This window comes from Topomyia yanbarensis, chromosome 2 (assembly GCF_030247195.1).
Source record: "Topomyia yanbarensis strain Yona2022 chromosome 2, ASM3024719v1, whole genome shotgun sequence".
Taxonomy (NCBI): Eukaryota; Metazoa; Arthropoda; class Insecta; order Diptera; family Culicidae; genus Topomyia; species Topomyia yanbarensis.
In genome coordinates this window covers 183459619-183486784 of record NC_080671.1, presented here as the reverse complement: position 1 = coordinate 183486784, position 27166 = coordinate 183459619, and the positions used below count along the sequence as shown (strand labels likewise).

Sequence of the window (27166 nt, the reverse complement as noted above, 5' to 3'; positions counted from 1 at the left end):
ATTATTTGTATTTGTATTTGTATTTACATATTTGTGTTCAACTAGCAATAAGTCTTAATGAACTAAACTAAAAATAATTAACCTAACAGCAAACGGTGACGAAATTCATCTAATACAACCGGCCCCTGGATAGTCTATTTCCGGACTCAAGATAAGCTATTTAACCCTAGAACGTTGCACTTACGTTTTCCACCCTAGAACGTTACACTGGGGTACAAATGTACCCCACGCGTTTGATCGCACTTTTCGCAGGTAAAAATGTAAACAAAAGAAATGTATACAATACATAATTTTCTTCGTTTTTTAGTTGCGAGAACAGCTGTGTAAGTGAAAGTACGGAATTTATTGAATCAGTGATACATAAATTGGTTTGAACAAAAAAATAAGTGAAAAAATCGCGGATTTGACTTTGTTCTCAAAAAATACTATAACTGCGAATTTTCAACCGAATTGAAAAAAATCAAATGATTACAAAAGTTGAAAGAAAGGTCTAGAAACAGTATAAAATGGAATTTCGATTTGGAAGAGTGAAAGTTTAAAAATCGGGTTTTGGAAAATACCACGAAATGAGGTGGAAATTGAAATGAAAAAAATATTTCCGACCAGTAATACAATGGTAACACGCAACGTTATTGTTACAGCACTTACTGTGCGCAACTTATACTTATAGAAAATAAACAACAAAACAATAAAAATCAACAAAAATGAGAGCGATTTTTGTCTGCTTCAAAATTCAATTAAATTAATTGAATAAAAGATTAAAAATGATTATATAATACTAATTGTTACTTACGTAGTAAAACAATCAGTATTTAAACTGGTATTGTCACGAGACACATTTCCACTGACAGCACGAAACCTGACGAAACGCTAACGGCAACCGTACACTGGGGTACAAATGTACCCCACGCCAGCTTCGACACCTGCTTCCACGAAGGCTATAAGCAAACTGGCTTACTCTTACTAGGAACTCCAAATTGAATTGTGGTTGGGGTCCCAGGTCGTTAAGTGCCGAATTCTCGTCTTCACACTCCTCCAAAGAAAGCGTGGGGTACATTTTTACCCCAGTGCAACGTTCTAGGGTTAACATCATCGATAATATCTTGTGATCTAACTAAACAATACTCGATTGTGAGCGACTTTGAACAAATAAATAAGATTGCTCACTGCAAACTTTTTATGAAGAAGTATCTTGTCTACGTACCCAGCTGCGAAGTAGAGATTGATGGTGTAGTCTCCGACAGGGGCTTTAATTGGGAAGATCTGCTGAAGTATGGGGTTGGTTCTTTATTCAGTGAAAATTCTGGATTGTAAGCAACACTGTTCTGCAAAAATTGAGGAGTATACGAAAACAAGATCTATCGAGCGAAGTTAAGGATTAGATCACTTTTTGCAGAAGTATCGAATCGATGATGATGGAACATTTAAAAATCAACTTGCAGTGTAACGCATTTGAATTGTGGAAAACCTCGTTAGCTTCCGACGGGGATCTTTACTTCCACAAATTTCAATATTATTCGCCAGGACAGAGAAACACTAAGGAGGAGCGTTTTTTGGCCATCAACATGTGCTTGCCGCTTGACAAGCCTGAATCAAGAGCAAAGACTTATGCATTGCTTCCATATACATCCCACCGAAGCCTTTTAGACAGCACTGAAACCCTACCAGCACCTCAGATAGTTGTAGAAGACTACAACTCACATGGTATATTGTGGGGCTATCTTCACGATGGTAACCGATCTCTTACTGCATGATATTTGCGACAATTTCAATATGACCATCTTTAAGAAAAGAAATAAAAAGAAGAAAAGAAAGAGCTACACATCCATTATATTCTAAACAATCGAATCTACCGGTGGAAGAATACAAGGTTTCGACTGAATTGATTTTCGGTAGTGCGATTAAAGGTTAGACGAAACGAGATCCCGTAGACGGTCTCACGTTTTGTGGCGGGATAGGGAGTACTCAGAATGGTACGTGAACGTCCGATCACCCGAGTATTTCCGAATATAAGCGACGTTAGAAACGCAAATGAAAAGCTTTGGGGAAAGCTGAAAAACGCGGGCATTGGCACCGGTTCGTCTACGGATTTACGGAGGAAATAATGTGGTGACTAACGGCTACCTGAAAATCCTGCTCCAAAAGAATTCCCAGTGTACCCAAGGAGTATTAGTCGGTGATCCAGTCCATGATGTACTGACAGTGATCTTCCATTTGCCAAAAAGCTGCAAGCATGTTTTTTTTTTCTGTCATTGTCGTCCGCCTGCTTTCCAAACGAAAAGGCTGAAAAAGGTTCACTGTAGGTCACTAGACGGGCAAACTGCGAACGAACGATTCTAAGAGCAGCGTCAAATCTGCACTCGTGAATGTTTGTCGCATAGCTTCGCGAGACTCATAGAGGTTTCTTGATGTTTGAATAAAGCTTATTACCTATTTTTTCAAAGCATTTTTTATTGACGGGCTGCGTTGCGGGTAGTTCTGTAAAACATTACAAAGAATTTGATCTGTTGGGCTTCTTTGCGGCTCTGCTGTTAGCGGTTCATTGGTGCAAATTTCGAAAAACTTTAGTTGTCTTTGAAATTTTGAAATTGCTATGCATCATTTCCTCAGCAAACAGAATGTATCACAGCTGAAGAAAGCATTCTTGTGAATAATGAAGGAACGGTTCGTCATGCGATTTTTCTCATGCTTGCTTCTGACAGATCTTTAAAAATAAATTGACACTGAAAATTACGAAACAAAGATGAATAGTGGAAGGATGCCCAAGAGGCATGGTCCACCATGCTAACTACTATATATTATAGCAAGGGCTGTATCGTGGTCTTCTGGTGTCCTAGACGGGGTCTCAGGTTTTCGCCTTTTTGGTGTTTACATTGCATTTGTTTTTCAATTTGACTTTATAGCAACAATTTAGTATGTACACCCAAAACTCGGCCGTAATACCTTTACGGTAATAAGAAAAAAATGCATAGCAAGACGTTTCATGCTAAAATGGTCACAACAAAAAATTCCTCAAACGGCAATACCAACACATTCAAATCTTCTCTGCGTCGCACTCATGTTTCATCAATTCTTATTCAATAAATATTATCGCGTCGGATTGTTTGGAAGTGTGTAGCACTTCGCTTGTCATTGTATTGCGCATCAAGTGAAGTGAACACTATGTGGACAAAGACGAGATTCGATTTTCTCTACACGACACATTCCGTATTTGAAGATCGGCTCACACTCGGCTAGCTTCAAAACACAGTCAGAAAAAACGACTCGGAATAGTGGTGGGGTATTTCGGCTGGTGTTAAATTGAAATTTCTTTTCTATCACGGAAGTTAACAGCAAGGTAGCAACTGCGTAAAACATGAACAGTCCTTCCCGTACCTATGGTTTGGATCCACGCATCCGAACCGAGGGTCCGGATCCAGGCACTTGTCTGGATTTAAGCACCAGGTCTGGGTCTGGTTCAGGTCCGGACTTGGTAAGGGGAAAAGGGGATGGGCTAGATCCGGGTACTGGTCCGGATCCGGGTACTGGTCCAGATCCGGGTGCTGGTTCGGATCTGGGCACGTGTCTGGATCCGGGAGGTCTGGATTTGGGGACTGGTCCTAGCTGCCGGATCCGGAAACTGCCTAAACTTTTTATTCCACTATCCAACCTACTCAGTAAAAAATCCGTAATTCTGGCTGGTTTCTGCCAATATTGGGGCAGATTTCAGCCTGAATTTGGTCAGAGATCCGCCAGGATTCCGGTTGGTTTGACTCGGTACTAATACTATCATAGCAATCGACCGAATTATCCTACATCCGAACAGACCCGAGGTTGACACATACTGAAAAAGTGTTTGATTGTGTGATGCGCATACATGAACAGCAACCGAAATTTGTCATTCCACCGTTTACTACATTTGCGGGAATATGAGTTTAATACCGCAATACGCAATTGCGTGGTCTGATACCGAAAACACAATAGAATCTTACCCAAAAGTAATAGAAACATACCCGTCGGATTTTGGGTGTACAATGTACATGGAAATGACGGTGCCTTTTCTCGGAAGGCTCTGTGAAATCAGTTGACGCTTGGTATTTAAAGGCGATGGACGGATCATTGTTCCGGGAAACTGTACGTACATACCGGTCGGTTAAGTGAGCAGGCGATTTATTTTGGAATTCAACCCGCCTCTATCACAGAAAATTCGTAGAATTTGTTTGTTTCTTCACTAATAAATATGGCTAATTTTGATGTTTAAACCTTTTTCATTGGAGGAAAACCTTTTCCATTGGAGAAATGACATATAGAATCTACAAATTCTTTGCATTCACTATATTTAGTGAAGCTTTAAAGTGGAAAAAGGGCTAAAAATCGAAATAAAACTTTGAGATCGCACCATTAATCACATTTGAAGTTTTTTACCCGTTATTAGACCATTCGTTCAATAAAATTAGAACGGGCATAGCGTAGTTGGTAAATTGATTGCCTTGTACGCAGCTCACCTGGGTTTGATTCCCAACCCCGCACATAGGGTTAGAAATTTTTCCAAAAGAGATTTCTCTAACCCGAAAAGAGGCGAATGCCCCTAAGGCTTTATGTGGCATTAGTTTAATGTGTTAAACGAAAGTAATTAAGTAAAAAAAAAATCACCCCAGAGGCAAGATTCGAACCTGCAACCCTTGGGACTCCGGCCCAATGCAACACCCTCATACTATCCTTGGGGTATAATGACGTCCCGGGAAGAACATATGACTGTCGCATTGGAGACAGTGATCGTCGCACTGTCTCTAAAGCGAGAACACACAACCGCCGCTGCCACCAACACATTTGATATCATCAAAAAGTCTTATACAAGGTATTAGCACTTAGCCATTCTGATTACTAACTTCTTACCGGGTTGAACTGTAGTAGCATTTGCATCAAAAGTTTGACTAAATAATAGTCTTAAGGCTAGTTTATCGTTGTTGTTGCTGTCAGAATAAATAGAAACAACACTACCCATGTCTCGTCCCGGTCCGGTTTTCCGATCTAACTAATGCTCATTCTGTACAGTTGTGAAAGGATATTAAATAGTATACGGAAGAAAATTGCAAATGAGCCAACCAACAATTACGGCGACCTTGGAAGCGACCGCACAAAGGAATTTTAATAGATCCCCGTTCCCATAGGCTAGATTGTTTTTCGGTCCCATACAAAAAAAAAACCCTCACAGACAATGGGCTCCAAAGAGGTGACCGATGCGATGGCATCCTGCTGATCGTAGCAAGTCGGGTTCATTCCTCTCCTTGCTCAGCTCACAGAATGAAAATGAAAAATCATTGCCTGAGTTCTGATAGCGATATGGATAGTACGAGCAAAACAGTACCGTACCGTTGATCTCCTGTTGCTGATAAGTACTGCGGGAACAATGGACTTTTGGCGCACTTATGGTTGTAAAATAAAGCTGAGACTTCTGCCGTGAACTGAAGACTGTTTGAACAAGCTTGGTTCTGGACAGCATCATAAATTTCATTCTCCTTCGTTTGTTTGAAAAAAGCAGTTGAAATTCAATAACTTCTATTCATAGTTGTTCAGATGATAGCCGGAAGAAAAGTATTAGAAAGAACGACCATTAAGCTGGTTTATGGACTCAGGAGTAACATCGTCAGGTAAAGTGTCACGTTGAATTGTTCCACGTGGAGGAGCGGTCGGAATAATTTATTGGCTCTTTTCTCTTTTAGCGTTAGGTACCGATAAGTTGGAAAGAGTTATGATGTGATTGTTTTCTTTCTAATCTACACGGAGAGCAATTTGCTAGTCGTGATCCTGAGGTCACAGCATAAATATTCGTATGTCGTTCCGATTTATTGCGCTTGAATTTAAGAGGAAAAAATATCAACAACCTACCTGCGCATCGTTCCTCTCCATCGCCCTCGAAACCTGGCCTACATTTACACACAAAATGTGCTGGTAAGTTGCAGCATTCTGCGTTCTCGACGCATCGAGCGGATATCGCGGGATCTTGACATTCGTCAATATCTGAAACGGTAGGAAAGTAACAATGGATTAGTTTTCGGTAGATGATCGATTGCTTTTCACAGAAATCATTAAGCTCCGTCCACAGCAGGCAGCAGTCGCGGTAGCACCAGCAGCAATCACGATCGTACCGGTGTAAATATGTATGATAGGACCCGATGCTTTCGTATCATCTCAACCGTGGCCCGTAATTGAATTTAATGAATAGGCACATTTTATCTATAACCACAAATTGACTTTCATTCAGAAGGAGCGAGCGAATGTCGCTGGGAATTGAGGATCTAGGACCGACAACGTCGGTGTCGGTGAATGTCAAAGCCATCCGGTGATAAATAGTTTGATAAAGGGAGATTTTTGTTCAATAGGTTCTGATAATGAACCTTTATAACAGCGATAATATCCATGATTGACGATGAATTGGTGTTTTGTAAAAAAGAGGAAGAATGCTTTTTTCCAAGTAAAACTTGAAATGGGTTTGTGCTAGTTTTTAGTTGAAGTAATATTTGCAATTCATAGCAGATTCATTTGTTGGCTTCTTTGGTTTCGGTTTTATCCTTTCTAGCTTACGAGGTTATATGTGATCTCAACACGAGAGTAGTTGTCAAAATACGTGTGCTTGTATGCTTTCAATTTAGTTTTATATGCTTGGAGATTTGTAGTTATTTTTAAGTACTGTCATCCACGTGGACCAGATCATCAAATAACTAGCACCCACTTGTGGGCAAGCTATATGCTTTATCTAAACATGTACTGTAATTATTATTGGTTGGATACTTAATCCAAACAGTCACATGACACATGTGAACGCCTAAAGCAACTGGTTTGCTGACGAGAAAGCGAAAACGACCGTGAAGTGCCGTAGAAACTGAAGTGGTAGATTTACGGCAAGTGGCCCCTTCGTTCCACGCCTTGGGCGCAGGTGAAGAAGTGCCTGGACAAATGGATATTGTTATACGGAAGCATCAGCCAAAGCTGAGACCTGTGTCTGAGCAACAAGCAAGACCAACGACGTCGCACAGTGAAACCAATCCAAAAAAGGAAACAAAATCTATGAGTGGCCTTAGATGCCGTTTCAAAGACTACATTTCTTTGTAATTAGGCTAAAGTACAGTACCCGAGCGAAAAAATCCATTTTTTTAGATTAGGTATTTAGCAAAGTTGTAGAATATTATATTTGGAACAACTTTGTTATAAATACCATGAACAAATATTTTTTAGAGCCAAAATTTAGCTGTGTTATCTCTGTGAGCCGTTTAGCTCCTGATACCACGAGTCATTTAGCTCCAGTTTTGTGTTAGCCGTGTGTTAGTTCCCAGTTTTATTACGATCTATTCGGATAGTACCGGCGGTAAACTCATCCTTCTCTGACTGAGAGTTCCCCGACAGAGGAATTTCTCCCGAAACCGATATCCGCTTTCTTGAGCATTTTAGCGTGTAGTTCGGTTCGCTGGTGTCCCGACGTACTAAATCCAGTACTACGTCGCGTACTACTCATCTGGTCCCCTGCGGTTGATCTAGTCTACTCCGACGGAGAGTACTCCGGTGGAAGATTTTTTTTCCGAGACTGATTTGTTCTTTCGCGGTGACCCTTCGAACTTCTTCGAACCAGGGGTACTCGAAGACCACGTGTTCTGCTGTCAGTTGCACATTCCGGAAGCATCCGTGCCCGGACAAAAACTGCGTCAAATGGAAGTTCACCTCTCCATGCTTCCTATGCATCCACGCCGACATATTTGGGATGAGTCGGTGGGTCTTATCTCCGTGTTGTCCCACTCTTGCTGCCACTTAACAAACGGGTCCGTCTTCTTGCATTTCGTGCATTATTCCGTTGGTAGCATTCCAGATCATCATCCAAATTGACACAGATAGGGAACATCCCACCAATGATGTATACCTCTTCCGACGATATCGTTTTGTACGCGCACGCAACACGAACAGTCATTAGGCGAAGCGTGTCTGTTAATTTCGTACGGTTCCGCTTTGAGTTTAGCGCAGGCCAGCGCGATATATCATACATCAGTATTGAGGTTGAGAAACCCGTCAGGAGAGGTCTCGTGCTGCGTCTTGTTCCTCCAAAATTCGGCATGATCCTTGCCAATACGTTAGTTATCCTCGCTGCCTTCTCACATATATAGTTGACATGGCTGTTGTAATTTAACCGATATTCGGTCATCACACCTAGGTGTTTCAGCACACGCATTGATAAGATTATGCTTCCGGCGCTGATCACGACACGCTGGATTTGTTGCTGTTGCTGATCAGTACTGCCTTCGTCTTGTGGTGAGCAAGTTTCAACTTGACATCAGTGATCCAGATTTCCAAGATACCTATTGTCTCTGCCGTCAACATCTTCACTTCCTCGTGGGTTTCGCCGGTTATCTCTAGGGCAACGTCATCTGCAAAGCTCAACTCTTCTGGGCAGTTCCAGTGTTAACACTCCGTTGTACATTATATTTAAGAGCGTTGGGCCGAGTATGGAGCTCTGAGGTACTCCCGTCGTGGCCCTAATCGACCTCTGCCCCATGTTCGTTTCGTAGACCAGTACTCGGTTCTGGAAGTAACTTTTCAGAACCTTACACAGATAGTCCGGAACCTGCACCTGTGTAGCGCTACGGCGATGTCCCACCAGCTAGCAGTGTTGAGCGCGTTCTTCACGTCTGTAGTTACCACGGCGCAGTAGCGATTACCCCTTCTCTTTTGCTTCAATGCTTTCTTCGCGCTCGCGATGACTGTGCGGATGGCGTCCACCGTCGATATCTCTTTCTGGAACCCGAACTGACTCTGCGATAGTCCGTTCTCACTTTCAGCGTAGGCCGTCAGCCTGTTGAGGATGACCCTTTCCAAGAGCTTACCAAGAGTATGCAGCAGGCATATAGGTCGATACGATGCTGGATCTCCTGGTTTTGGCAGTAACACCAGCTTCTGGATCTTCTATCTATCCGGGTAGTAGCCTTCGTCCAGGCATTTCTTTAGGACTATCCCGAACATGTCCGGAAACGCCAGGATCGCGGTCTTCAGTGCCACGTTGCGGATACCATTCGGTGCGGGAGCATTCTTCGCGTTCAGCTCTTTTGCCACAATAAGAAGCTCGTTGTTGGAGACTCGATTGTTATCAGCATTTCCACCGTCTGCATCAACGTACGGTGTAGGTGATCATGCGGTTGGGTCGTGCTTCGGGAAACGACCCTCCACGATGATTTTCAGTTTGTCGGCGCGCATTTCGACTGGCGTCATTGCACCCTTGATCCTGGACATAACGACACGGTAAGAATTGCCCCAGGGGTTAGCGTCTACTTCTCTGCACAGCTCCTTGTAGCAGGTGGACTTGCTTAGCAATATCTCACGTTTAAAAGAGGCCTTGGCTGCCCAGAATGTTACCTTACACTCTTATCTGACTGCCTCAGATCTTGCTCTCTGGACGCGTCTTCTGGCTTTTCGGCAGGCAGCCCGAAGGATGCTTAGCCTTTCGTTCCACCAGTACGCCGGACGCCGATAGACCCTCGGCTCCATTTTCCTCGGCATTGTTACATCGCATACCCTAGCTACTGTTTCCGACAGCTCATCGGCACTCGGAATTGGAGTGACGCTGTCAGCACAAAGTGCTTCCATAAAAAGGCCCTTGTCAGTTCTTTATTTTCCACTTCCGCTCGCTAGTCCTCATTCTCGGCGCTACCGTACAATTTCGCCGACCAATGATGTAGTGGATCGCTCGATGGTCACTATGTGTGTACTGCTAACTAACTCGCCAATTCATGTTATCCATCAGCGACGCGCTGTAGAATGTTACGTCGATAACGGATTCCCGGCCGTCTTTACGGAATGTGCTAGCAGAACCTTCGTTGCGCAGCCTTACGTTCATCTTTGCCAGTGCTTTCAATAGGATGTAACCTCTTGCGTTGGTCAACCTGATATCACACTCCACGGCCCAAGCGTTGAAGTCTCCTCCTATAACAACCTGCGTTCGTCCGACCAATGAGTCTGTTAGTGTGTCCAGCATCTGATCTTACTGCGCTGGTGTCCATCTTGGGGGAGCGTAGCAGCTACAGACGAATACGCCGTTGATCCTGGCGATCACGAAGCCTTCGTGTGTGTTATCCACCACCTCTTGGACAGAAAAATCGCCTATTATTTGGATTGAAGCTATCCCTGCACTATCCACCATCCAGTTACCGTTATCATGAGGAACACGATACGGCTCTGCAATAATTACAACGTAGCACTTCGTGTCTGTTGTTGACTGCCACAATAGTTGCTGTGCAATGCCACAATGATTGAGATTTTGCTGGGTTATCTCCATCATTTTTAGCCTGCCTTCACCTTTTTGTACGCAGGGCATTTGAAGCCGCACGTCGTGTGGTCGTTTCCGTCCTCCGGTTTGTGGATCATGCACCTTGGTTGATTCGTGCAGTCTCCAGCAACGTGCCCCTTTCCTCAGCATTATTGAGATAGTAGAGATCTGTCCGGGCCCTTGCAGTTCCTCACCTGATGTCCGAGGTCCAAGCACCTGAATGTTCCATCTGTTTGGTAACTCGCGGAACGACTCTCAACGAGCGCACCGCACATCCGATTTTTGTTTTGTCGGTCTGCAGTTTGTTGGCAACGACCACTGGGAGTCAAATTGCCGCCGTTTGAGTGCCTCTCTACTATTTCCAAATCTTGATAGTCGCCGATACGTCCAGTTTGCACTGCTCTATCAGTGTACCCTTCAATTTTTCTACGATCGTTATCTCGTCTACACGCTTGCATTCGACTACGGCTTCCTGCGACAGAGCTGAGCTCTTACGTTCGCTTCGCTGCCCAAGGAATTAGCAACGAGCTCGGGATAGGTCGAGCTCTTGACGGAATGATCCTTCTTCAGATCGAAGATCATTTCGCCTTTCTGAGTGCGTCTCGTTTTAACAACGTTCTCTCACAACTCTTTCAACTCAGGGTCCTCTTTTACTTTTTTAGGGAGAGCGGGTTAGGACGTCGTATCGTTCGCTTCTATGATCAGTGCATCGCCCTTTTACCTCTCCCGAGAAGGCTTCCGTTTCTCTTACTTCTCTTGTTCCTTCTTCTTTTCTTCCTTTTGTTTCCGTTCCCTCCGTTTCGCCTGCTGGTTTCCTACGATGCGCCAACCACGGTCTTTCCCAACGCTCTGATCGCAAGAGCCCTCCAGCTCGCTCTTCTGCTTTTTCGGGTCCTCTTGCTCCCCCGACTTGTCCCTTTTTCTTTACACCGAGCGAGTATTGTGGTGATTCTTCGGTGTCACCTCAGTTTCTGCTGTCGCGTGTTCTGTGGCTTCCATCACAGTTTTTGACATTAAAAATGTCTTACTCCACTATCTGGGGCTAGGTGTCATTCTAAAATCTAAACTATCTCCCATGTAACGAAACTATGTAAGGTTTGCACGCTTATAACTCCGATATTACTAGATGGATTTTAATCATTCATACACCAACCGATTCAGAAACACCTAACTTAAATATTGGTAATAATTTAATATCTCCCCAATAACAGTAGACTTTTGGAAATTGGTAAAATTAAAAAGTTCACGAAAAACGGGAAAATTACCATTCGTGAGGCAGATTTCTCAGACACAGCCGTCAAGAGAGGGCAGCTTAGTTGCTCAATGAAACACGAAAAGTCATAAATAGAAGCAACGCATGTCCGTTTAAATCAGTTGTTGCTCTTATCCCATCCGAGCAACATCGTCTCCGGGCGATGCAATATGCGCTATCGATTTTCGGTAACGTTGGTATTTGCACACACTCGCACCTAAGTGACTAAACCATATACGGTTACTTTATAAATAGAGGTGACGCGTACCCGTTTGAATCAGTTTTTGTTCTTATGTCGAACGGGTAAGATTATGGCTGCAGCGTTTGGGCACTACAATAAGCGGTAGACGCTATGCATTTTCGGCAGCGGTGGCCGTGTGCGGATTTTCGGGTACCAGCACGGTGTCACAGAATGATTTGCAAAGTGGGTGGGCGGGGTGGTTTGGATTTAATTCAATACGGTGTGTGCTGCTTAAGAGTGTTGCGTTTGAAAAAAATATATTTATTTTTATACATGCGTGTGCGTTGTAACTTGTTAATCCATGTTTACGGCGCTTTGTAGTTGCGTAGGGTAAAGGCCCTATTGGTTTTCATGTTTCATATTTCGGTTATATGTTTTTTATCAGTAAGGCATCTGACAACGTGCTTCTGTAGTTATTGCACTGTTCAGCAGCGTAGTATTTTATATAGGGGAGAACACTCAGGTTTTTTTACGCGGATTTTGAAATTTACGCGGTTTTCATTAACTCGTTTTTTTAAATTTACGCGGTTTTCATTTACACGGCCTATATCCCCTGGGTGAAAAATCTGAGTGTAATTGCATCGGAAACAATCACATTCCCAGCAGAACTTTTTGTTTTCTAATTTCAAACACTTTTGTTTCGTACTGCACACAACGGAAAATTTTAAAACAGAACTTACCGTCCCAGCAGCAGTTGAAGCGGGTGTTCTTTTTCGATTCAAATTCAAGCCATGTCTTAAGCGTTACTGGACTTAAAATTGTTTTCCCAGTTTATCCAGTCAGAATATCTGTCCTATCCTATGTATTTAAAACACAGTTCTAATTGCGTTTTAAAGTATACAACAAATAGAACGGTTGGATATACTAATTTAAATTTTAAAATAACTCTGTACACCTATATAACATAAAACGCTGCAGAATTGGTTTAATAATACAATGTTTACACTACGTTACACGTTTTAATAATTAGCAACAAGAAAAATGTCACCAAGATAGCATAAAAACCCATTTTAACTGGTAGTGCGAACGTTGCATAACAATGTAATTTATCAAATAATTTCATTTTTTCCACCACTAATCGATCAAGAAATACTTAAACTTAAGATTGTTTACTTAAGTTCATTAGTACATTATTGAAAATTTAAATGGAAAATGAAATTTCATATTTCATGGAGAATCTCTATATTTCCGTTGGCGGGCGTGGGCTTCCTCATCAAAGCTCTCAATATGGAACTTTTCTTTTGAATATATTTTCTGGACAGACCAGCCTATTTTTACTAGATGGATCAGCCAAATAATGCCAATCACCTAGTGAGATACTTGATTAATTAATAGATTACCGTTAAAAGACCTTCAATAAATTATGTTTTGATGGGGAGGGTATATAGCAAATTGTAACATATGAAAGCAGGCGAGTGGACAAGAACGTGAGTCGAATGTGTGATAGATAAAATTCATTTGCACGCTCTTGAAAAAAGCTACATTTTTAATGTCACCGTGGTCGTGTCCTGTACATAACCCTTTAATTTTTTCAGTTGATTCGGCTCGCATAAAGAGCACCTTCTGCTCGCGTTCAGCAGCTGTTACGGCCGATTTCATACTCGTAACTAGCTGCTTCACCTTGTTGTGCACATTGTGTTTGTCCTTCACGAACTCATAGAGCTCATTGACCTTTTTCCTCACCTCCGTCGAGTACGACTTCCCGAGATGTGGGTTCTTCTGGGTGGTGTCGCTACCTGTTCTCGAGGTGAACACTCGATTCGGTAACCCCATCTCACGTTGGTTTCCTCGTGGCTCACTCTGTACCAATCCGCTGTTGGTACTCGCTGTGGGTACCAGTGGCGTAACCGGTGATCTCTGCAGCTTACTGCTCCTTGCAAACGCAATCGCGTCCTCCTCATTTGTTTTATTGGATGTCTCCATTTTGTTGTAGCAGCAGGGAGGTCATGCTAGGGTTCACACTATTTTTCATGGCGAGTAGTGTTCAGAGCCGGATTGGCTTAAAATCGGGAATGCTTCAACCGCACCTAGTACCACCAATTAAATGGTGACGTACTCGGAGACCTGCCATGGTTTTGCTGGGAAGGAGGCAGCCATGCTGTTAGCTCACTCGCCATTTCACGTTGGGCGTAGAACAGCCCAAAGTTGCCGTTCAATTCTTGATCCATGTCCTGTCCGTTGACGTTCGCCATGGCCAGTATGCTATAATCAGGATGTTACTGGCGTCGATCCTGATGTGCCGGTTGGCACTTCGGTTGGGTTAGGGTGCTTTTACTGCTAAGATCTTAGAGTATTGGGATCTTAGCAGAAGCGGCACAGGCTCGCTTCGTCGGAGCTGTTTTCGGAGTTGTGGCATCTTTAGAGGTTCAGCAGAGCCCAGTCCAAACCCCACCACATCCAGCAAAACTCCCCAATTCGCAGTAGGGCCGGGCGAGGGGTTCGTTACGCCCCTAGCTTATGTCCTTTCTGTCCCTACTGCTCCTGTCACTATATGTGTGTTTGTGTATGTATGTGTGAATGTGTCGAAATCGTCAATAATTTTCCTCAGAGATGGCTGGATTGTGCACCCTTACCGTCGGTTGCTATTGAATTTTGTATCGATCGGAATTCCGGTTTCGGAGTTACGGGTTGAAGGTTGCGGCCACACAACAATTTTCCATATAAAGTGTTATCACTATTATATCAAACTTATTAAAATGGTTGCAAAATAACAAAAAGTCGCCAGTCTAGATCGCTAATGACGAACCAAAGTCGCTTTGACATTATTGGCCATCTACGACCTTCCTAAGTCACTAGAAGCAGGAACTGAATAATGTTTAAAGGGGAAGTAAAGGAAAATTTAAAAATCGAATATGGATTTTTGATGCCAAATGTCTTTAAAATGTATGAATCTGGATTTTACAGGGTCGTAGCTAGGGGTGCATAGAGAGGGGTTATCCCGTCCTCATTACACTCCCTTATTCATTCGACATACCCCCCCCCCCTCAACCCCATCATCTTTATTCAAGCACTATATCACTAGGCATACCAAAATAAGCTGGGGGTGGTTCGGTTGTGAGTTATTCAGCCTTCCTCCTCACACACACGCCCTCGCATATCAAAATAAGTTAGCAGAAAGACAACATTGAACTAATGCGGATTAAGCAAATTAGAGATTATATTGTTTCGCTTCAAGTGTTTCACCATCGACACGTAGCTCGTCAAGTTCGTGGCTGGCGAGTCATTGCGTATAAATACAACGTGGACTAAGAATGTTATAGTCATTTTCCCAATTATATTGAACTTAACTAGCCATGGAGTCATAGTTTAGAGAAATTAGAAAGGCACAATTGCACTACTAGGTGGATTGAAACAAGGTCTGGTTCAACTACCGCTAGGAGTTCAAAATAATAAAAAAAAACAGAAAAAGCTGAAATATGAACCGAGATGTCAAATTTGGTGAAATAGTTGACGAGCACACGAACTATAACATGAACAATATACGGCAACGGTGGTCGATGACGGAGGAGAAGACGATTAAAAAAGGGGTTTCTTACGATGTGGTATATGAACCCATTTGGGGAAGTTGGCACTCAATAATCGAGTTTCTCCATACAGATTGTAAAAAACCGTTGCAAATCTGATGTCTTAATTACATAGACTAATTATGATCATCTTTGTATATATCTGTCATAAGAAGGAAAGAACTAAGGGATGGGTTGAGCGATAGCATTTGACCGCTTTTACGCATTCGAAACCTCACATTAGCTTGTCTAGTGTCTGTGAATTAGTTTATGTGGTTACCCGAGAAACCATTACAACACGTACGAAAATCTAGTTGCTCATCTCATCATGATGGGTCACGACATGCCAACCAAACAAGCACGGAACCTACCGACATACGGACAGAAAGTCATTCCCATTCAATCAGTCTTGGGAACCCAGACTGTTTGAGCACGTCTCGTGTGCCCCATTTTCTAGGTCAACGAAGGCAAAAAAACTGGAGCAAATGATTGACCCTAGAGCCCCACGGCATCAGCGATAAACGGGTGCTCTCGTTCACAGAACCCATTCGGAGTATCACCCGCGCCGTTTATCATCTCTATTGTGAATATTTAGAATGGATGGAATTTACATACAAATCCCATTTGTCCCGGTTCGCGCTTCCACGGTGCTGATGAGGTGATGACATGACTAAACCGGGTATGTATGTGATCTTGACACACAGAGGAGCGCTGCAACAGGCAAAAGATTGAACTGTGGCCATGCAAACATCTCACATGGCATGTACTCCACCTACGTGCCCAAACGAACGTTTTGCATACTGCTCGTTCCTTCGTGGCCACAAGCCGAACCGCGATCGAGCTGGACGGAAAATGGGGGCAACCTCAACGACCGAATAAACGGCAGAGGCGGTGGCTTCAATGCAGGCAAAGATGATTATCAAACGCCATAAACAGTTTGTTTTCAGTTTTTTTTCTTCATTTAGTAGTTTTTTTTAGCTTGTTTACGTAATTGTAACGGGAGAGCGTACCTTGCTGAATGTTGCGTCGAGATCAAACCTGTTTGGCGGTCTATTTTTCTCGCTGCTCTTCATTCTTACTCTCATGTGCAGGGTAGCTAATGAGCGCAGGGGAGGGTTGGCCTTTTTGTTTTGTAGGTCATGGTTGCGTCGGATTATTTCTGGGTCACTCCGGATAAATTGGACCGTCGAGATGGAATATGTCCGTGGTGTAAAATGTACGTCAGATGCTGTATGTTCGGAAGAACTAACTACAGTCTGGAAAAGAAAATGCACCAATCTGGCGGAGCTTGTGACTATGGAAACTCTATCAGTTACTTCATTCAGACATAGAGATTTTCTTGAATAAACAATTGCAAGGAACTGCCTTCATATCAATTCAATCATAATAAGAGCTTAATTTTTTAAGATCCACCTGATTGGTAGCAATCATACCGTTTTTCCTTACCGAAATGTTTACCCTATATTAAACCGACCAATAACACTTCATCAGCTTCATCGTAAAACCGCATACCGAACGAAACACGACCATAAAAAACTCCCGAAAACAACTCACGGAAGCTGACAGGCTGTCGTCGTCATCAAGCCCGCACCCATCTGCCAACCAGCTCCCAACCGATTCCATTCCATTCGAATGCTAATGTGCCGGACCGTGATCCAGTACAAAGATAGGTGATTAGTATAGATGGGAAGATTCCCCGCGCGACGATCAATGAGTGACTCCCAAAGTATCGGTAATCAAGTTGTACACGAACGGTCAGGCCTAGAGAGGATAAAACCAGTTATTCACGAGCAGTCAGTCAGTCGTTCGATGGCGTGGGTTTTAAGAAGTCATTATAACAGCTGGTCTACCCCAGATGTATGAAGTTGTCAAAAAGGGGTCGGATCGGGTGCCTTGTGGCCGCGAGCGCAGTGAAAGACAGAAAAGGCGCATGTCATAATCATTAACTGTGGATGGATTTTTGACAGTTGCTAGTCCGGCGATCTGTCTTTGATTTGCCCGATCGTAATCTTCGCTGCAGGTCTGTCCGCATTCGTTGGGGGCCCTTTATGCCCTTGTGATCAGTGGTAAACGAATCAAATCGCTACAACGATCATTTGAGTTGGATGAGCTTCTGGATTATTAATGGATCGAAAGGATTCGCAAAGGGATGGTACGGGCGTCTGGTCTATCGGAAGGTCTGATCTCTGTTAAGGAACTGTGCGAGAAACGACATCGTGATGAAGCGAGTTCGGGATGGAATTGGGATCGATTGCATAGCACGGTCGTAGGAGCTGATCTTACCTAGACAAATGATTCGCTAAATTAAATGGTAGTTGCACTTGAAGATGCTACATTGATGGGGGTCCTGATATATGATCGGATCTTCATTGATCGATAATATGCTGAATTAATTGAAATGATTGTCTTCGTTACAGTGACAGGATTAACTCAGCTGGTGATCTGATTGATGTACGACCGTTTTGTCAGTAGTGTAAAGCTCATTAAGCTACCTTGAGAATCGAATCTGACAGATAATAGTTACTTCTGTCCTTGGAGAATAGAGGTGCATTGCTTTGATGGTACGATTATGATAATCTGCTCAGCAAATGTTTTGAAATGAAAATTCTAATACTTTTCCCATTGTCTGTACACTTAAGGTACTGAAAACATACTTTAGCATTCATTTTTAAATTTAACTTTTTTTTTCAGCGTTTGTTAATTCAAAATTATTTTTTTTTATTTAATTTGTTCATTTCGTGTGGCACTTTGCGTTTGATTCGCGGTGCCTAATTTTATACTTAACGTTATCTGCAAAATTCTAAAACCTAAAAGCCAAGAGCTTGAAATACTTTGTTTTATAAAATAAATATGTCCATATATCTTAAAATTAGGGATTCGAAAATGAGAGGATCGGAGTGCAATTTCGAAAGCACTCAAGTTGAGTGAAAAGAAGAAGACCTGTCGATTTCAATTAATTGATTCTTTTTTTTCACTTTTCTTCATTATTTTTGATGATCTCTCTCATTTTATTCCATAGCAATAACAAAATAAAACGGAAGACAGTCACATACTGAACACATTAAATCGCAACAATAATTCTAATTTAATGACTTCTGGATTCAACCAGTTACAACATTTTAGTCGCTCTCCGCGATAGCCTACTGATGTCTGTTCACTATATCGTCACGTTGCTTTCAAACTTACATAGACATTTATTGGAAACCATCGGAAGCGACTAAAATGTTACTACTAGTTGCAACATTAAGTTTATTATGATTGATTGACTAATATATGGTTTAGCATAAATTGACATCGGATGGAAAGTAAAGATAAAATCACGACAGTTTGTCTTACGCCTACTGTGTACGTTTCTGCATATCAGCGTGGTTAGTAGTATACAAGAGTATACAATTCGTAGGTATATGAACATCTGAATAATACCGCTACAAACCACTTTTTGGCTTGTTTGCTTTTACATGTTTTACTTGCTTATTGTGGAAAATATCACGGTTTTATGGACTAACAGTGTGTTTAGTGCAGAACACATTCCCTGCCTGAATATGAAATTGAATGTCAATAGAAATACTATTGTATTCAAGTGGCACGAAGCAAAAACTGTCTTCTTTGCTATATTGTTATCAGCAAATTAAAATGTTTCTTGCCTAGCACGCTTGAGTGAGATGCTTGGTGCGACTGACATTCAATTTGCGTATAATTTAACTATCTTCATTCTGGCCAATATTTAGCATCTGAGTTTAATTAAACGCGGCAATTACTAGCTATAAAGTGCTCATTTTTAAAGAGTTTTTGTGCACAGTTTTCTCTAAAACTTATGTATTACTTTTTTACATTTTAACGACATTCAATTAGCTAGAGATTACTGGGTAGGGAAAGTTATGATTTTTATGAACGTGTCCACTGGAAAACAGACAGAGATAGAATGACCGAAACGGTGAGAATGAAGAAACGGTGAAAATTCACCTTTTTATTGGAAAAGATACGTCCTAAAGCAGGAATCGAATCTGTGATCTCCCAGTCTCTAGTTGGGTGCGTTACCCATTCCGCCATCGAGGAACTGTGATGATGTCATCACATATTCTCAATAGTATCGTGATCACCGCCGCAGCCACTAATTCCTCCCAATTGACCTATCGACCCCCAATGTCTCCTATAAGCAGATCGTCGCCTCTCCCTCTCATCGATCAGGCCTAATCTCTCTCGTTATCTATTTTTAAGTCCAGTGGCCTGCGCTCAAGGCTTGAGGCTATCCACTGCCAAAGTCTGGCGGCGATTGAGTTAGGTAGGGGGCAAACAAATGTTTGGGATCCCAAATGGAACCAAAAAAGTGCTGTGCTGAAAAAACGATCATTTTGCCCCACCCTAATATACACTCATAATCTCTCATTCCAAACGTACAAACACGCGCGCGATCATCCAAGAACGCGAATATTCTAACGGCACACGGTTATAAAATATAATTTATACACGCGAAGTTACGTACACGTTAGCACACGCGACAAACAAACGCACACGCGATCGAACACGTTAACGTACAAACGCTCGAGCCATTCGTGATGATACAAGCGCTCGCGAAATCTCTACGCCGTCACGTATCTGAATCGTACAGTGAATAACACATTCAGAATCACGGCCCGCTGCAATTGGCCTTCAGCAGTGTTTTAGTGGGTGACATTACTCGTCTCGTCTGCAATTGTAGTTAGTGATTCTGACGGGGAGCCTTTCCGAGAATCTAACTCTACAGCTCGAGTAGGCCAACTGTTGAAAAAAATGATCGCGTGTTTTTGGTAAAAGAACACTGTGCGTAGTAATCCAACTTGTTTTATCGAAAGTCGCGAAAACCGCTTTGAAAGGGGGGTCTCATTTTAACGAACCCAGGTAACCAGTAAGCATTAGTGGATGCAGTAAAGTAGAAAATAATTTGCATTTCAGATACTTCTTGCAGTATATTAGCATTCGTTATGCATAACTGTTATTAATCAGCATTCAAAAAACTGTTTAAAAATTTCTTGCTGGTAAACAGCATTCTGAATGCACTTGATTCCACGAAGATCCTTCCGAAAATAATTAAAATCCTGACCGACCATTTTAGATTCATATGAAACTTTACACATTTCATCGGCATGGAAGAGTAAATATTGTCCACAATCAGTAAGATTATTTTGAGTCAAGAGCACTTTTTTAAAAGGGCGTAAACATTTCTACGTGCATTAATTTCATTTTTTTTGTTCATTTAATGTATTTTATACAGCAAAACTTTCTGAGGACGAGTTTCAGAGAATGAATATTTATGTGTAAAAAAAAATATATACTGAAAAAAATGTTGTGCCATTTTTCACAAAAACAAAAATTTGTGTTAAAAATTTAAATTGTGAAAAACCATTTTTTCTAATTTTTAAATTTTTTCTCAATAAAAACCTCAACACAAAGGAAACATTTTGAAAGTGATTGTATGATGGAGAACTTATCGGTAAAAAAGTTTTTCTAACAATAACTTTATACATGTTTTCAAATTTCATGCTAATTGACCTACAAAACTGTAATTTTATTACAGAATGTAATTCTAACTCTCATTTCATATCAAAATGTATTTAACAAAAAGCTTCCGAAATGCGATAGTTTTCGAAATATTTGGAATTTTGTTCCAACAAAAACAGTTAATTTGTGTGATTATGCTCTTTGTAAAAGTTATTCGCGTTACCCAATTATAAAATCTCAAAAATCGAATGTTTATCGTTTTAATGACGTAAAAGAAACTTTTTCAGTGTATTGGATCACGGAGAAGCTTTCAACAAAAAATCTTTCCAAGCAACAACTTTTGACATATTTTTATAATTCTTACTATTTGTTGTCAAAATTTCTTTTTGAATATGGTTCTAAACGATATTTTAAATCAAAATGCTAATAACAAAAATTTTCTGAAATGTAGTAGTTCTTAACAACATAATTCTTTTGTTTTATTACGACCTTTTCAGAAGTTATTCGCGTTTCTCCATCAACAATAATAACTTTTTCAAAAGGCCCATAACATTTCCTGTAACTTTCTCTTTGACATCAAAGTGATATTGTAAATTCCTTGAAAGTTATACGAAAACAATCCAAATACTATTCAACCATAGGGTCTTATGATTAAAGGGCGAACACGAAATTATTGCGACACCGAAAATATCATGCCAATTTTCTTATGATGTTTAAAATCAAACCAAAATTTTAGGGTAGTTTTATACATATATTTACTTCAAAAATCAAAAGAAAAGTTAATCGATGGAGCCTTGAGTGTAAAATTGAACGCATTTTCGCTTGATGCCCTCCATCAAAGTCTTTACAGTGTCATCCGGTACCAGTTTCTCAGTTTTTTTTTTCCATTTTCTTAACATGTCCTTCTCGTCTTTGACTGTCTTCTTGCCCTTCCGAAGTTCCCGCTTCATCATTGCCCAGTACTGCTCCACCGGGCGCAGCTTCGGACAGTTTGGCGGATTCATGTTCTTTGGAACAAAATGGACAGAATTGGCCTCATACCATTCCAGGACACTTTTAGAATAGTGGCATGATGCCAAATGTGGCCAAAATAGCGGTGCTTCGTCGTGCTGCTCCAAGAACGGCAAAAGGCGCTTCTCGAAGCACTCAGATTTGTAGATCTCGCCATTTACTGTGCCCTTTGTCACGAAAGGCTCACTCCTCAGTCCGCAAGAGCAGATGGCCTGCCAAATGAGATATTTGGAGGCGAACTTCGACATTTTCTTCTTCTTCAATTTGTCGTCCACATAGAACTTGCTTTTGCCGGTGAAAAACTCCAACCCCGGAATTTGCTTAATATATTTTTATATACGTTTCGTCGTCCATCACACAGCAGCCATATTTTGTCAGCATCTTCTCGTAGAGCTTCCGTGCCCGAGTTTTAGCCGTCGATTGTTGCCGCTCATCGCGGTTTGGGAAGTTCTGTACCTTATATGTATGTAGTCCTTCTATGTTATATGTATGTCTCTTCTTTGCATTCTGGACGTAGCTCTGCGACATGCCGATCTTTTTAGCCAAATCACGGCTTGAGACGTTGGGATTTGCTTTAATCATCCGCTTCACCTTTTCCTCCGTCTTTTTGTTCTCCGGTCCCGGTTTTCTTCCAGCTCCTTTGCCGTGGTCCAACGTCAACCGTTCCTGGAACAGCTTCAACACTCTGGAGACGGTTGAATGGTGAATGTTAAACATTTTTTCCAACTGCCGGTGCGACAGGTCAGGAAATTCCAGGTATTTTGAAAGAATTTGTTCTCTCGACTCGCGTTGGTTCACCTCCATTTTCGTTGAATCGAAAAACACGACTTCGAGTTTGACAGCATGTAAACAATACACATCAATGAGAAAGTGTGCAAAATTTGGTTGATTTTTACCCAATGGTAAAAAAGTTATGCCCTGTTGAATGTGTCGCAATAATTTCGTGTTCGCCCTTTAAACTAAATAGTTCGATTATATTTTGGTTGTTGTTCAAATATCTCGAAAACTATCGCATTTTAGAAGATTATTGTTAAATACATTTTGATTTAAAATGAGAGTTAGAATTATATTCTGTAATAAAATTACAGTTTTGTATGTCAATTAGCATGAAATTTGAAAAAAAGTATAAAGTTTTTGTTAGAAAAACTTTTTTACCGATAAGTTCTCCATCATACAATCATTTTCAAAATGTTTCTTTTGTCTTGAGGTTTTTATTGACAAAATATAACAAATTAGAAAAAATGGGTTTGATTACAATTTAAATTTTTTACACAAATTTTTGTTTTTGTGAAAAATGACACATTTTTTTCAGTGTATATTTTTTCGCACATAAATATTCATTCTCTGAAACTCGTCCTCAGAAAATTTTGCTGTATAAAATGCAGTAATCGAAAGAAAAAATTGAAATGAATGTACGTAGAAATGTTCACGCTTTTAAAAAAATTGCTCTTGTATCAAAATATTGCAATTGTCAGAGAAAATAATGGAGATTCATAAACCGAGCACAACTTCGAAGTTTCGTTCGAATCGATGATGGTCCCTCATGGAATCCCTCCAGTAGCATTTTTATGGCACAGCAGTAATGTAGTCGTATATTTTGCCAAAATCAACTTTTAAATAGTATTTAAAACGACTTAAATGCTTATCAGGTAGCCGTTAAGGCGCATTTTGCATGCTTATTGGTTACCTGGGATAAAAATAAATAAAATTTTAAGAACTGTTTTCCGTAAGATTAAAAATCTCCCTAGCTTTCGTGCTAGTTTCGCAGTTTGATTGTATCAACCATTGACGCCACCACCCAAGTTTCGTAATAAATTATCCCATTTATTCGAAAATAGATTGTCGCCAAACATGTTTCCTTCCTACCCGATCCGTTGATTGGTCCTAACCTAGTTCCAACGGTGGGTGATTAATATTCCGTTGACATCCTGCTCCAAGCTACAGACTATGTCAAATCGTGACGTATATATCTTTTTTCTCACTCTCTCATACTGTCACTTCTATTTCGCAGCTCCGTTGAATCGCAACGCACTGCCCAAAACAGTTATTCAATCGCACCGGCTGGAAGCAACCAGTGTCTAATCCCGAACCCCGAGACGGGCATTGTGCTATGGGATGGAAAATATTTACTACCACCCGATTATATCGCTCGGGAGTCCATCTCAATGGTGGCTGATTACCTGGCCATAAATCCACAGTACCGACGTGATGGAGATACAGAATTATAAATTTATAGAACAATCTTCTATGTCTTTCTGGTTGCGTCGTTGGCGCTACCGCGCGATTCCTCGCGCTTCTCTTGCACAGGGAATAGAGCTAACTTGATTTTTATAGGTTATGTTTACGTCGTCTGCCTGCTTCTTCGGTTCCACCGGATAGTGGCTGGGAGTGAGTGAGTGCGTCGAAGATTTATGATCTCTCTAGGAATTTTAATACCGTTGCATCACGTTTCGATTGATAATCACCCGTTTCGACCATCAATATGCAGTGGTGAGCGGTGAACAGCAAATCATAGCCTGTCATTACGCGCCAATTTATGCCATTATAGTTTATAGTGCGAGACTTCTTCGGCCAATCCGTTTGGCTGCAACCAGTCGCATAACGGTCGATTCCAATTAAAATACCTTACATGTCACTCGCGCTTGAACTCGTTCCCTATCAAGCTTGCCGATTCATGCTGATGACACGGTATGGTGCGCTACTGGTTTTCCAAAAGGCGCTGGAAGCTTAGACATGCAAAAGATGGGTACGTTTTGCTATATGTACAGTGGTTCAATCAAGTGAGCAGCAACCAAGGCAGTGAGATTTTTCAACACGGAAGTTCTGAAGCACGTACCTAACGTACCTTTCGGTGTTCCCGATCGCTACCATGCCATGTGATTTTGTGTGATGCGGTCTGGAAGTTGTTTACATTTTTTTTCTGTATCAGTCGTTCTGGGTAAGGAAACATGTGAAATTGGCTGTCGAGGGAATATTGCCTCTATTCGATGCCACAGAACTGCACAATCATTATCAAATCCTAAGTCATGGCCGCAATCTTGAGTTGAGATCGTAATGATGATGACTGCCCTATTATGTATTTTCTCTGGGTCTGGCTTTGAGGACCTGCGTGTTGTGATGCTTTCTTTCATGAACTGAAGGACAGGAAAATGTGTTTTTTTTGTTCATTTTTATGATGCGGAACCGGGGAACGATTCCCGCCAGTTTGTTTTGATTCACTGATTTAACTTGCTACGGATACGCTTGCATAACATTATGCGTTGCAGTGAGTTGATGCAATGTTTTTCTTGGATTGTTGAACATATGTAACCGTCCGTTTCATTACAGTGACTGATTCGTGATGTGAGGGGGTTGGCTTCTCTTGATAAATTGTCACTTCTAGAACTTCGAACTGGAGTCAATTGTTTTCTATTTTTAGGTTATGTGCGGCATTATTTTTAAAGTCCAATATTTGGTTTTCATTGAACATTTGAGGGGGGGGGGGGACTTTTTTCTAGAACTCGAAACGAAATGAAGACAAAATGTTTTGTTTTGATTAAAAATAAGACTGCATGGCCAAACACAACTTTTAACGGGAAAATTGTATCGGTTCAAAATGGTAGTATCTATCTGGAGATTTGATTTGTTTCATGGTTGGAGTTTGGGAAATTGGTTGTAATGTCAACATTCGGTAAAACCGGTCAAATATCCAAATCCAATACCAAATGTGCTGGTTTTATATACATAACACACTGCAGTAGACTCCGGTGATTCGCATTTCTAATACCAAAAGATCCTGACTCCTGAGGTAGCAGACAAACGGTTAAGGCGCCAGTAAACTCTAAGCTTGCTCATATGACTCTTTCCACGCTTTTCTAAACCTTCTTCCTTGAACTCCTTGCTCTTCCTTGAGTACTATGGCTCTTAATATTGAGAAATATATTTCATTTTCCAGTCGCTTGCTAATTAAATGTCGTTAAAGAAAGAAAATCGATTCACTCTTAGTCGTTAATAAAAAAGAAGAAGAAAATAACACACTGTATGTCGCTTAATCTTGTTGTAATTGAAATTTTTCTAGAATTTAAATTGTCCTATTTTCAAAAAGCTCTTTGTTTTATACTTTCATGCTCATGTAGGGAGTAGAATACAGCGTTGCTACTTATTACGCTGTGCTTCTTTATACCGCCTGTACAATTTATCAGAATGCGGAAGAAAAATTCTTATGTGGGACAATGCATAACAAACTGCGTTGAAACAATAAAATTAGCTAAATAAAATCTTTCACAAGTTATTTTTATTTTTATTTGTGTTATAAATACATCAACAGACATCATAAAGCTTCAATGATGTTGCATTTAGTCTTGCGGGACGTCGCTTATCTACTCTTCCATCACATCATATAAAAGGCATACTTAATATGTATAACTATGAATGATATGGGACAATTGATTACCTGGCAGTCCTTTTTTCATAGGATTGTGTGCTCTTTAGATGATAGGGTGAAGTGCCTATTTTCACAATACTAAGCAAGGTGCCTCACTAATTCGTTAATTTCTCGCCCTACAATCAATGGAATACGTAAAAATTGACATCAACAGCTTTGCTTCGTTGTTAAAAACCAATATAATAACAAAAATGCACTGAAAACAGTGAAATTCTCGTGTTTGAGCGCAATGAAAACTCGAATCGAGTGCCCCTATTGTTGCGCTACCATTTGACTCAATGCGTTGAACAAAGATAGCAGACACTGCTCTAACCAACGGCTTCAAATGGGTAGCGTGATAATAGAAACATGGCGCAAATGGGCTCATCACCATACCAAATAATATTCTGGTAGGGACATCACATCGCATCGGCGATAGAGTTGTGGGTATACGGCCAAGTTCCCCGTGGATGGTGCTGAACTGATATGACACTGTACAAAGTATATTGTTGCTTTGTTCAGTATCATAAGCTAGGAACTGCCACCTGGAAAGTTTAATATGCTGGGGAAATACGTATTGTTTGGTCTGAGTAGGACAATTGCTGATATTTCTTGTTATCATCCAATAACTGATCTTTGATTAAATGTAGCTTTTAAAGAGTTATGAACAGACTCAAGTACATTTTGGATGAGATTGGACGGGTTGGTACTCGCCTTGTGGCTTTCGTTTGCCATGGTCCTCTCGTTGGTATAGGTGTCTGCATGACTAATAGGTGGAAGTGTGTTCCTACTTACAAGTCAGTTGATCACTTTGCTTGGGTAGAGATAAACGTGAGACTCGCTAGTTTTGACCTTGGGTATGTTGGCTGGTTCAGTGAAGGAGTATAGGATTGGCTACCGGGAGAATGTTGATTGTTTCACTCGACCAGTCACGTTGGCTCTTGGAAATGATGAATCGCTTCCCCAGATCGGTGTGATTTGTTCGAATTGAATA

General features: G+C 41.2%; 1 protein-coding gene across 1 annotated transcript in view; it reads right to left on the bottom strand.

Moving 5' to 3' along the window:
• LOC131679918 (uncharacterized) overlaps positions 1-27166 on the bottom strand; it is a 385760-nt gene that overhangs the window by 128111 nt on the left and 230483 nt on the right. The window contains exon 6 of the mRNA XM_058960665.1: positions 5869-6000. Within this exon, the coding sequence (XP_058816648.1) occupies positions 5869-6000 (132 nt within the window). The remainder of the gene's footprint in view (positions 1-5868; positions 6001-27166) is intronic.